Genomic DNA, 13,444 nt, shown 5'->3' on the forward strand with positions numbered 1-13,444 from the left:
CAGTCAGCTCGCAGGGCTGCGCATGGTTCTTTAACTTGGCCTGAGTTTGTTAGGCAGTTTGAGAGGAGGTTTTACCCAGTGACCTTCCTGGACAAGATGAAAATTAAGCTAAATAACTATGTGCAGGAAAGGAAGACAGTGGCTGAGTATGAGGTGGGGTTCAACCAGATTGTTCGCTTTGTTCCACATGTGGCCCATGATGATGTAGAGAAACCAAGGCAATTTCGTCATGGCCTTAAGCCTTCAATTCGCCATGTGTTGGGTGCAATTGAAGTCACAGAATTTCGCTCCATGGTAGAGAAAGCCTTGGGAGTTGAGATGCAGCTTCAGGTCACAGCTGATCTAAATAAGTCTTCGAGTGGTGACCAGTCTCGTGGTCAGGGTGACAAGAAGGGCCATTCTGGTGGTCATGTTCATAGGAAGGGCAAGTTTCAGAGTCACCAGCCGTATCGTGGTGGTTCAGCTCAGTCTTGTACTCCAGGAGGGAGTACTCCTCAGTATCATGCCATTCCCAAACCTGGCACGGGGATGGTGTGCTTCAAATGTGGAGATGCGCATCGTCTTCGAGAGTGCTGATGGTCCGGCAAGTGCTCTATTTGTGGTCAAGATCACAAGGACGTGGTTTGTAGGAAGAATCCTGATGTCAAGCTTCGTTGGGAGCTAGTGTCTTCTTCAGCTCCCAATGGTGCATTCCATATGATGGCGGTTGCATCTTCTACTCCTCACCTACTTGCACCGCCACCGCAGCAGTACCTACCTGCCCCTACACCTCAGTACTTGCTAACGCCACCAGTGACTCCGTCGGCTGCCCCTACGCTTCAGACAAGGGCTTACTGGATGCCCCATGCTACTCCTTCAGCACCCATGGTTCCATGGGCTCCTACTCCGATAGGTCCTACTTCGGGTCCCTCTTCTTCGTCTGGCGTTCCAGGGGCATATGTTATGCCTGCCACTAACGCTAGAGATCGTGGTGACATGGTAACAGGTATCATCTCAGTTGATTCTTATGATGCTCATGCTCTTTTTGATTCTGGAGCTAGTTTCTCTTTCATCTCAGAGGCTTTTGTTGGTTGTTTGGGTCTTTCTATGGAAAGGATTGGGGAGGCTATCGTTGTTAGTTCTGCTAGAGGGCTTGTTTCGAGTTCTATAGTTTGTCCAGGTTGTGTTGTTACTCTTGCGGATGAGGATTTTATTGCTAACTTAGTAGTGATTCCGTTGGAACCTTTTGATGTGATTCTTGGCATGGATTGGCTCTCCCAGTATAAGGCTGTTATCTCTTGTTTCTGGAAAACAATCACTTTGCAAGCACCATCAGGATGAGAGATGATTTTTCAAGGGAGTGGTTTGAAGTACTCTATCTCCTTGTTATGTCAGTTATTTCCTGATCGATGGACACAAAAATATGGTATTCTTTTTGTGATGATTGGTGATCAGGAGGTTCCCTTGTGAGTGGATGATATTCCAGTGGTTTGTCGCTATCCAGATGTTTTCCCAGATGAGCTCCCAGGTTTACCTCCTGAAAGAGAGGCTATTTTCCACATAAAGTTGGTTCCTGGAACGCAACCTATATATAAGACACCATACAAGATGGCTCCTATAGAGCAGGTGGAGTTAAAGAAGCAATTGGATGAACTTCTTACTAAAGGGTTTATCCGACCAAGCACGTCACCTTGGGCTGCCCCAGTCTTGTTCGTAGAAAAGAAGGATGGCACTAAAAGACTTTGTGTTGATTATCGAGCACTTAATCAAGTAACAATCAAGAACAAGTACCCTTTGCCTCGTATTGATGCTCTCTTTGATCAATTGAGAGGTGCCAAGGTATTCTCTAAGATTGACTTGCAATCTGGTTACCATCAACTACGTATCAAGGAAGAGGATACTGAGAAGATGGCTTTTAATACCATGTATGGGCATTATGAGTATGTGGTTATGTCTTTTGGACTAACAAATGCCCCTGCTGTTTTTATGGAGGCCATGAATAGGATGTTGCATGAGTACTTGGATGTTTTTGTTGTGGTATTCATCGATGATATCTTAGTTTACTCCAAGTCAGAGGAGGAGCATAAGGTTCATCTCAGTCTTGTCTTGGATGCACTCTGGAAGAACAAGTTCTATGCAAAGTTGAAGAAATGTGCATTTTGGCTTTCTGAAGTGAGCTTCCTTGGTCATGTCATTAATCAACATGGCATGAAGGTGGATACTAAAAACGTTGCCTCAGTGGTGGAATGGCAAAGACCGATGAATGTAACAGAGGTCCGGAGCTTTCTTGGGCTTGCAGGTTATTATCGGCGTTTCGTGCAGGGTTTCTCAATTGTTGCTAAGCCAATGACTAATCTCAGTAATAAGGGTGTTCCATTCATATGGACTAAAGAGTGTGAGGCCAGTTTCCAAACTCTAAAGAATAAGTTAGTGAATGCTCCTATATTGACATTACCTGAGAGCGGCAAACGCTTCACTTTGTATACAGATGCTTCTCGAATCGGGCTTGGGTGTGTGCTTATGCAAGAAGGTAAAGTGATTGCTTATGCATCAAGGCAATTGAAGAAGCATGAGCAAAATTACCCCACACATGATTTAGAGTTGGCTGCAATTATTTTAGCTCTAAAGATTTGGAGGCATTATCTTTATGGAGAGTCATGTGATATATTTATAGATCACCAAAGTCTCAAATATATTTTCACACAAAAAGAACTCAACTTGAGGCAACGGAGATGGTTAGAATTGATTAAGGACTATGATCTCACCATCCAGTACCATCCAGGTAAGGCAAATGTGGTGGCAGATGCTCTTAGTAGGACAGGTGTTCCTAAGACAGTGATGTTCTTGATTGTTGATATGGATTGCATGGGGGTTTCGTTTTGTTATGCGGGCGTTGCACATCAAGAGACTCAAATGCTTATTCAGTCTCCCATAGTTGATCAGGTGTGTGAGGCTCAACAACATGATCGTTTGCTTCAAGAGGTTCGAAAGAGAATTTTAGGGGGTAGACCATGGGAGTTCACCATAGATGAACATGGTGCTATTCGCTTTAGAGGGCGTCTTTGTGTGCCACAAAATTCTGATGTGAAGATGGATATACTTAGGGAGGCACATCGAACACCTTACACAATTCACCCTGGTGAGACCAAGATGTATCGGGACTTAAAGAAAAATTTTTGGTGGAAAAGGATGAAAGTTGATGTTGCCAAATATGTAGCATCTTGTGGAATTTGTCAGCAAGTTAAGGAAGAACATAAAAAGCCTGCGGGTTTATTACGACCTTTGGAGATCCCTGAGTGGAAATGGGAACATGTCACCATGGACTTCGTGGTCGGGTTACCTCGCTCACCTCGAGGGAGAGATGCCATATGGGTTATTGTGGATAGACTCACTAGGTCTGCACATTTCATTCCTTTGAAGTCAACTAGTTCAGCACCAGATTTGGTTCCCTTATACATGAGAGAAGTGCTAAGGCTTCATGGTGTGCCAAAGTCCATTATTTCTTATCGAGATCTCAAGTTTGTGTCTAACTTTTGGCAATGCTTGCATAGTGCATTGGGCACAAAATTGACTCTTAGCACTGCTTTCCACCCTCAGACTGATGGTCAGTCGGAGAGGACTATTCAGACCTTAGAGGACTTGCTTCGTGCTTGTGTTCTTTCATGGAAAGGTAGTTGGGAGGATCATCTATCTTTGGCAGAGTTCGCTTATAATAACAGCTATCAAGCTAGTATCAAGATGGCTCCATTTGAGGCTTTGTATGGTAGGAAGTGTATTTCTCCCATATGCTGGGAAACTTTGGGCGAGAAATCTTTGATTGGTCCAGATTGGGTCTGAGAGACATCTGAAAAGGTGCGGGAGATACGACAGAATCTGTTGGCTGCTCAGAGCCGGCAGAAGAGTTATGCTAATGTGAGGAGGCAAGATCTAGAGTTTGCAGTGGGTGACCATGTTCTTCTTAGGGTATCACCAACCAAAGGTGTTGTGAGGTTTGGCACCACAGGAAAGCTTAGCCCAAGGTACATTGGTCCGTTTGTGATCACAGCCCGTGTTGGCAGTTTGGCATATCGCTTGCAGCTTCCGGAATCATTGAAGCAAGTGCACAATGTTTTCCATGTATCTATGTTAAGAAAATATTTGAGGGATCCTGAGCACAAGATTGATTTGGAGCCACTTATTGTGGACCAAATCTAACTGTGGAATGTCACCCAGAATGCATCTTAGACTCATCCGAGCGAGTCATCAGAAAGAGGACCATCAAATATGTCAAGGTCCTATGGAGTAATCAGTCTGAGCGTGAAGTGACTTGGGAGCTTGAGGACCAAATGCGTAAGAAGTACCCACAACTCTTTGAGAACGGTAAGTTTTAATTTATCAAATTAGTATATCTTTGAGTAGTTGAATTCGGGGACAAATTCTTTAAAGGAGGGGAGAATGTAACACACTAAAAAAAATTCAAAGGCCCAGCCAGCCCAACCCTTTTCCCTAGCCCGTTGCCCCCCCATCTTATCCAGACCGGTTCTCTCTCCCTTCTCATGTTTCTTCCTCCTTCCCTGCTCCCCCTGGCTTCCCTTCCCTAAATCCCCTCTCTACAGAAGCAAACCCTTGGGGGGAACTAGCAAAACGGATCGAGGGAAACAAGAGGAGCAAGAAAGGTGCATCTTCCATGTAGATCGGTCCTTTCTCCATATCTTCCCGCTGCCCTAGGGTTTGGGGAACAACCGAGGTAAGGTGAATCCACTTTAGATATGCTAATTGATGTTTTTAGGAGGTTCTTGATCCTGAGGATTAGTGGATTTGTTGGGGAAAACACGGTTTGAAGGTCGATCTAAGGTGTGCTGTCCTGTAGCTCGGGCAGTGCTGCTGTCCTTGTAGTTTTGGCAACCTAAACGATTTCTCCTCCAAAAGTGGATCATACAAAAGTTGTAGAGGATTATGAGATGTAACTTCTGTCCAGGTTTCACATTTTTTGGTTGAGTATACCTTCAGTTATTGAATATTGTTTGGATGCTGTTTCTGAATGTCCAGATTTTTGACAGCAGATGTTCAGAGATGTATTAGATGATCCTAAGGATAGAATTCGTGGAAACCCATAATAACAAAGTTGTAGGTTGCTCAGAGGTATATGTTCTGACAAAATTTTAGAATTTTTGGACAAGGGGTTTGGGAGATATGAATTTTTGTATGCTGCTGCCCGAAATTTCAGACAGATTCTGTACTTCACATTCAACTGCAGTTTTACCCCTCTTTGGATTATGCTAAAAATAAAGGATCTGAACAAAGTTGTAAGATTTCTCCCTTAGTTATCAAAGGTGTATTTGATTGCTGTCATATGTTTTGTAATTTTTAAAGATACAAAAAAGTGAAGCAGCACTGCTGCGGTTAACCTAGGTGATGTTTACCATTGTCGCTTGTTTGACGGGTTGGGCTATATTGGTGCTTTACTTGCGGTGTCCACGTGGTTGTTTGAGGATATGTTCTGACCTTATTGTGTCAAAACAGGTGGTAACGCTCCGGATCACGCTTAGAGCGGCTGTCTCCTTCATTGGGAGGCAAGTAACGTAGCGGTGGTTGCTACAAGCTTTAATTTGCTATTTTTTCTACCTCCACCTTAAATTTCAGAATGATAACTTATCCAATATCATTCATTCAATTACAAGTTTATACACATCTTACTGTTGTTATTACATATGCCTTGTTCTTTACTTTATAACTTGGTAATGGCTCTTGTTGGCATAATTATGATGAGGTTTATGTTGTCAAATGAGGAGAGACTTATCTGGTACATGCAATGTATACTCTCTTTGTGCGATCTGTCTTGGCATTGCATTTCATTGCATCACAATGTATGGCATATGGAGTTAAGTCGCCGCTTGATAGCCGCGACCGTACCGGTACAACATCGTTTATTGAGCATAACGATGCAGCTTCATACTTTGTTGAGTATGAAGGTAGGAGACATGGCATTTGCATTGCATTTGCATTTGGGGTGCTATCAGTTTTCTATGGTATTGAGAAGTGAATTTTCTCCAAGGTTTGGTGATGAATTGGTTTTATTTATGTATGAGGGTGTTGGAGTTATTATTATTATTATTATTCATTGAGGAGATAGCTTGCTGATAATAGTTAAACCATGGTCTAATGAACTTGTAGTTTAAATAGCTTGTTAAAGCTAGTTACTTGTTGAGATTTTTTTATCTCACCCCTATTTTTTATCCTCTCAGGTACTTGTTGGATGGATGCTTTGCTTGGGGGTTGGGAAGTAGCAGCATGTCACACACTTCTCGTTAATTAAAATCCTCTAGTGTGATGCTGTAATATTTAAGTCCTTCTCTATGAGAGTCTGTTTGTTGCTTAATGATGGTAAAGCTTTGTTAAACCTTGCCTTAATCGTTTCAATATCATGTTAGGATCTTTTATTTATGCTAGTGTGCTTTATCTATTTTCATATCTTATTATTTCTTGCTTCCGCGGTGTTCCTGTTTTAGGGAAGATGCTGTTAAAATCTTTCTCTTTTGTCTGGTGTGGCTTAGTAGCATCCTAAGGTGGTGTTTATTTTTCTTGGGGTGTTACAGTTAGTATCAGAGCTTAGGTTAATTTAATCCAAGGAAAAATAAGGTCTAATTTGACACACTTGCACTTGTAGGTTGGGTACGGGTACATTTGTGTGTATGGATTATTTTATCTTTGTGCATACTTTAAATTGTTGGAGTTTGATATTTGTGTTGTTTGTGTCTTGTGGTGGCTGCAGTTATGCTGCCTAAGAAGCGAGGTCGGGCACAACCAGCGAGCGGTGCCCAAGCTGATGGCACTAGTCAAGCAGAATTACTTGCCGCAATGCGTGAAATGCAAAATGAGATGAGGACTTTGAGGCAGGCTGCTCGTGCGGGTGCAGCACAACCTAATCCTACTACCTCTACTCAGGAAGTTGCTGCCCCAGTTGGCCCTGAGAGTGGTGTCTCGCTGAGAGAGTGGGTTGGCATGAAGCTGGATAGTTTTGATGGCAGTGGTACTCCCATTCAGGCTGCTGATTGGTTGTCATATGTGGAGGATAAAATGGAAGCTTTTGAGGTGTCAGCTCATGATCGTGTTCGTTATGGGGCACAATTACTAAAGGGTGAGGCACAGATTTGGTGGAAGGGTGTGCAGTCAGCTCGCACGGTTGCGCATGGTTCTTTAACTTGGCCTGAGTTTGTTAGGCAGTTTGAGAGGAAGTTTTACCTGGTGACCTTCCTGGACAAGATGAAAATTGAGCTAAATAAGTATGTGCAAGAAAGGAAGATAGTGGCTGAGTATGAGGTGGGGTTCAACCAGATTGTTCGCTTTGTTCCACATGTGGCCCATGATGATGTAGAGAAAGCAAGGCAATTTCGTCAAGGCCTTAAGCCTTCAATATGTGTTGGGTGCCTTTGAAGTCACAGACTTTCGCTCCATGGTAGAGAAAGCCTTGGGAGTTGAGATGCAGCTTCAGGTCACAGCTGATCTAAATAAGTCTTCGAGTGGTGACCAGTCTCGTGGTCAGGATGACAAGAAGGGCCATTCTGGTGGTCATGTTCATAGGAAGGGCAAGTTTCAGCGTTACGGAAGGACTGCTAGTGGCGGGGGTGCACGGGTGCGGGGGTGGGGAACGAGGGCAGTAAATGAGAGGGGCAGGGGAGTTCTGGGAGGCTTTAGTTCAGTTTTGTTTGTTTTAGATGGTGGGCCCTTGTACGTACAGCTGCAGAAGTAGCACCTAACAACACGAGGCGGCGACTTTTATCAGACGCGTGCATTTATTTGTCTGCTAAGGTCAAAGACAGTCCCAGCATTAACAAATGTACAAAGCGATGCCGACGCGTCCATGTCGGGAACGAATATTCGGACTCGACAAGCTCACAAGCATCATCATCGATCACTTCATCAGATCTAGAAAAAGCTCGAGATTTGTATGTGAAAAGATAAATAATGATAGTGACAATCTGTTCACTTAATATCGGTATAACAATTCGCGATGCCACCAACATGGATAGTGAATTGAATACTCATGCAGCAGGAGCACTGATTTCTTGGAGCATAGGTGTGTGGTCTGATCGACAAGCTTGCTATGTAGCTTTTCACTGCACAAACAACTGCACATAAGCACATTCCGCTAGCTCTATGGCAATAATGGGGCTCGGAGTTTAAGATCAAGGAGTGGTACACCTTGCTTGCCTCAACAAGGATAGTGCTCGTACCCAAGGATGGTGGTGACGAACCGAACGGAGAGCGTAAGCTAGGGAGAAGATGGTGCCCTTGGTGATGTGGCGTGACGGACGTAACAAACCTGATAATATACGTGGTTATAATCACATGAGTCTGCACCGCACACAAAACCTTCTTTAATTTGCAGCGGTAGTAGCAAATGTAAGAAAGATGTTAATAAATATCATTGGTCTTCAATAGATGCAGTTGTACGTCTGTGTGTGTTCTTTGTCCCAACGTTCCTGCTGTCTCCGATCTGCTCGCCGCAAGCTCCTCAGCGTGATGCTATCAAGGACAGTGCCTCTGGTGCGACCCATCCAAGGGACTTGAAGCTTCTCCCTGGACGCTTCTATGCAACTTAACCCCATCGATCCATCAACATCCATTGGTTCGACCTGCAGCCAGGCACTCAACAGGGCGAAGCACATCACCAGTGGGGGAAAGAGGCGCCATACGGTCTCCACGTGGCAGAGTATTTCGTTCCTAGTGTCAGCTGGGGAAAAAGTTGTTGTTCCCTTCACTCGCTGCTGATCCTCGCCCTCTTTTTCCAATTACCATTGCTCTACGTTGTGGCAAATTACTGAGAGACCCGTAGCCAAAGTGGTAGACCTGTAGCCACAAAAGCATCCCTCATGTTTAGGACATGCCATATTTTTTTTTGCTATATGTGATCACCACCCACTACCAGAATATGCGAGCGAAGTTCGTCAAAAACACTCGGGAACATGCAAAATACACTTGGTAGCAACTTTCCCGAGGGTAGACACTCGGGAAATAGCACTCGCCAGTTTCAGGTCGGGAAAGTTTTGCTCACCACCGTTTTATTGTCCTTGCGTCAATTTTGTTGCAGTTTTCTTCTTCCTTTCACTACTAGGAAACACTTGCCCCTGTCAACACATCCTTGATTATCATTAGGTAAGTCGTCAGCGCCACTTTGTAAAATAGCTAGCACTAATATCAGATTATCCTTATTGACATTCAATAAGAGGGACACATCAAGATTACTCTGGTTCAAATAGTTATTATCTAAGCCGGCATGGATAATTTCCTGCCTCTGTAAATTGATTTTTGTCTTATATTTTGAAATTTGTAGCTTTTTCATATAGGCTAGGAAAAACTACAACTTTGTAGTTCAAATTCTTTTATATTTGATCAGAGTTTTTCCAAATAATAGATCAAAGGTTTAAACAATATAAGGGTCAAAAGGTATATGACTTTATATAGCTACCAGAAACAATGTATAGGTTGTAGTGTAAGGAGGGATCGCGCAAGAGGGGAGAAAATGCGTTCAAAAGCTAGAAACCTTGCACACATGTATTTTGTTTGAAAAATGCAGGACCTGTGATTCGCCAGAGGGTAGCTGATGGCGGGCTTCTAGATCTAGTAAAAAATATTATTTTATTACATTTGTTTGACAATTTTTTGTCCGACTTTCCATCTCGGCCGGTGATAGGCACTAGCACCAACACTCAATCCATGTTGGCTTCACAGCTATCACGGATATATGGGCGAGAGTCCATGTCACTGCCGTTGTGCCGGTTGGATAAAACAGGTAGGAGTTAGTACGGATCGGATGAGGTATTACGCATTAGTGTTTTTTTATTTCTTTGTCCATTACTTCCTTAGGTAAGCATATTCATTATTATTTTTTATTTTTCTAAATTCCTATGTCCTTTGTAATATGTTATAATAACCATATTTCCCTCCAAATAATATTAGATAAAGTTTGCCAACGTATCACTGCCATTGCGCTTCTGAAAAACCTTGCACGAACTAATGCACGCTAGCCTTGAACTGGTAGAACACTCTTGAAAATTAACACGACAAACCTATTGAACATTGGCTTTCAAATAGTGGAAAATATTGGTAATAAATTGCAAATAAAACCAATCAACTAGGGGAACCATGACCTTTAATTCATGAAACACTTACGATGAACAGAGAAACAAGAATTCAAATCTACACTGAGGCCCAATCATGAAGCTGCTTTGGTACCTGATGGCTGTCCAAATAGCTATGAATCTGGAAGCCGAGCCATCGATAATTAAGCCATATTTCTAATTTTAATCTTGGTATACCGTCGGGGTTCGAACTTGCCTGCTACCCCTAGCCCAGAACAATCCAATCCATCATAATTCCTCACGTCGTGCATCATGATTGGTCGAATCGCAATCAAAGAGCTTCTTTCAGACCAATGAGCTTAAACTATTAATAATTAGGCTACTCCATATTGAATACTTAAGCATTAGCCCCTGACTATGAGCTCAAGCTCTGCAACTCGAAATGATCTACTATTTCATATGCATGCTTAGGGGTAGCGGCTGAGCTGCCCGTGGCCACAAGAGGCTAGACGTACAGCTGCACAACCCAATGGTTGCTTGATTCAGGATGCACCACCATTGTTCGGATCACGATGGAACCGGGGCATGCACTACTGCCTTCAACTCCTGGTGAAAGCAATTTCTGATTCAAGATCGGACTATGACTGCATACTTGCAACGGATCACCTTCAGTGTCCCGAGGTGTGCAGACAAGCATCGAAAATGACCGAAAGCAATGCACATCAGGAACAAGAGTTCTATGCAGGATCCCTGCGCATGGTATTGGGCTATTCCCTGACGCCTTCTACTCCAACAAACTGAAGAAGAATACATGTTAAATATATATTGTTTTGCATTTGCTTGGTCCTGCGTGTTCTGGAAAGCTCAAGACAAGGAAAAGGAAGTGTGTAATACAGTGCTGGATACCAAATATATAAGTATATTTCTTCTACCCTGGAGGCACTGGGAATAATACTATCGGTTAGTCAAGATGAATGTGAGTGCATTTATTTGTGGCAATCAACGTGCAATATTGATAGCGTAAATAGATTTGATCACAACTGCAATTATACAACCACAACAAAACTTAGGACCCCTCTCTCAAATTACAATTAATCCTACAACAAAGACGCCACAACACTACTTAATAGATGAAATACATATCTGAGCTCATTTAAAAAAAATACATATATGACCGTGTATGGCTGATTTTTTTTTTGCGTAAAGAGAGATCTCATTGCTTAAGCAGGATTACAATCATTCTGTATCAGTTGCTCAAGACAACTCGGTACTAAATACCAAAAAATGATATATGTATCAGTTGGATCTGAAATTTTCTTTTACAGCAAAGGATATTTTGATGGATGGCTAGTACCTTTCATGGTAACAATATATATGTTGATATAGACTAATCTTATCATTCAGAAGAAGCCAATCATCAAAGAACACATTGTAGAGCCAAAAATTATGGACTTAATAATAGGTTGATTATAATTTTAGGATGCCATGTTAATCTTGGCATTGTTATATTAGTGTAAAGCGAAGGAGATGAGCAAACCAATCCTAACTGAAACATACTCAAACTAATGCAAGCTGACTTGCCAAAGAAGTTGTTGCTGCCGGTGCTCCTGCCTCTACGGTCCGCAAGTTGTAAGCGGCGTTGTGGATCGCTACGTCCGCCCTAGCATGGCCCGCATGTTCATGTTGAATCATGAATGGATGCTCTGTCACAGCACGCAGCGTCAAAGAGTTTTCTTCTAAGCCCAGGAATATGCACACGATCATCCTGTATAATGACCGTATGGTACGTCCTTGAGGCCATTCCTGAATGCCTTCCATTCAAATAGACTAAGTAAGAGTATAGGTATTCTTTGGAACACTATATACAGCTTATTTTATCTTTCTCCAGCGGAGACGGGTGATGGTGCTACATATCAAATATAGAGTGCTACCTCAAGGCGTCAGGTATTATTACTGGGTGAGTGAAGGTGCATGTGAGTTCGTTCTAGCACCCAGCCCAAATGAATACACAGTACACATTTGAAACAAATAATATCTTCACATTCACAACTCTGGAATCAATAGACATAATCGAAACAGAAGGGTAATATGCAGTTATATATGTGACACCATACATAATCCCTCAGTATCTTAAATATGGTCCATGGTTTTCGTTAGTAATATGCAAATATGTATGAAAGGATAATCCAGCACACCTCGTAATGTCCAATGAGATATTCCATCCACCTATATGTTAGTGGATCGAATATCTGCAAGCATTAGCCTATCTCCTTGTGCCTTTCTATCATATACAAAATTTCGATATGCTTTTTGCTCTTCCTCAATCTTATGTTCATTACGAGTGAGGCTGCAAATGGAGAAGTTGCATCTATTAATTCTTTTAGGGTTAGCATGTATCTTCACAATGACTTACTAGCTCTGCAGGTTTAATGGATCACTTGCAACTAAGACATTTTACTGTATTATAGGAAGAGTTATATAATCTTTTCCTCTTCTTCATCCACGGCCTCACCTTGACCATGAACTCTTTCTCCTCCATTTTAATACACATAAATGTTGCGTGGCGGTTGCTACAATTACACTACTGCTGCGTGGCGGGTGACGATGTTAAATATATAACAATGTATTTCTGTCGTGCTTAGTGATGCATGTTCATACACGTAATATACATACTATTTTGAGCCCGATCTATTTTTGAAAAAAAAATGCTGCACTTCGACTTTGGACATTTTTTGAAAAAAAAAATGCTTCATCGTTGGATCGTCACTTCGACTTTGGACATTTTTCTAGTAACATTGGTTAGTGTTCCACAATGTTTTAAAGGAGAGACTGTTTTAGAACATGTTTGCCTCGATCCAATCACACTCTGCCTCTAAGCCAATCTGTTTCTGAGGAAGTGACCAATGAAGATTCCTACCTAGCTTTTGACCGCAAGGGCAACCCGCACACATGCGCATCCCACTTGCTCTGAGGCAGTGACGGGGCATTAGCGCACTACTGTACTCCAACAAAGGAAGATTTGTACCCAGCTTTTGACTGCATGAGCAACCGGTTGCTCTGAGGCTGTGACGGTACCCAGATTTTGACTGCATGTATAGTGCTTGTGACCAAGGTTACTCTGGTCTGACTACCAGAGAACTGGATATTAGTACCGGTTCGTAGGGTGCATATCTCCCGAAAATGCATCCGGGAGGATTAACCTGTCGAGATAAAAGGGGGCAGTCTTTTATCACAAGTCTTTGAACCGGGATATAAGACAATCTTTTTGTCCCTATTTGTAAAACCAACCAGGACTAACGGGGCTGCCACGCTAGGCGCTGGACAAACCCCTTTAGTCAAACTGGGACTAAATGTCTCCTCTTTAAACAAACCGGGACTAAAGTGCGTGTATACAGCGCCATGCA

General features: G+C 42.6%; 1 protein-coding gene across 1 annotated transcript; it reads left to right on the forward strand.

The window, feature by feature from the left end:
- Positions 1-6,816: 6,816 nt before the first annotated feature.
- On the forward strand, positions 6,817-7,392 carry LOC111256365. Its single transcript, XM_022824257.1, has one exon. It carries the CDS (start codon positions 6,817-6,819, stop codon positions 7,390-7,392), a length of 576 nt encoding a protein of 191 aa, XP_022679992.1.
- The last annotated feature ends 6,052 nt before the right edge of the window (positions 7,393-13,444 follow it).

Source organism: Setaria italica, chromosome II (genome assembly GCF_000263155.2).
Source record: "Setaria italica strain Yugu1 chromosome II, Setaria_italica_v2.0, whole genome shotgun sequence".
NCBI lineage: Eukaryota > Viridiplantae > Streptophyta > Magnoliopsida > Poales > Poaceae > Setaria > Setaria italica.

Bases quoted from the DNA above. Each gene is read 5' to 3' on its own strand.
- LOC111256365 (XM_022824257.1), top strand. From the start codon at position 6,817: ATGCGTGAAATGCAAAATGAGATGAGGACTTTGAGGCAGGCTGCTCGT.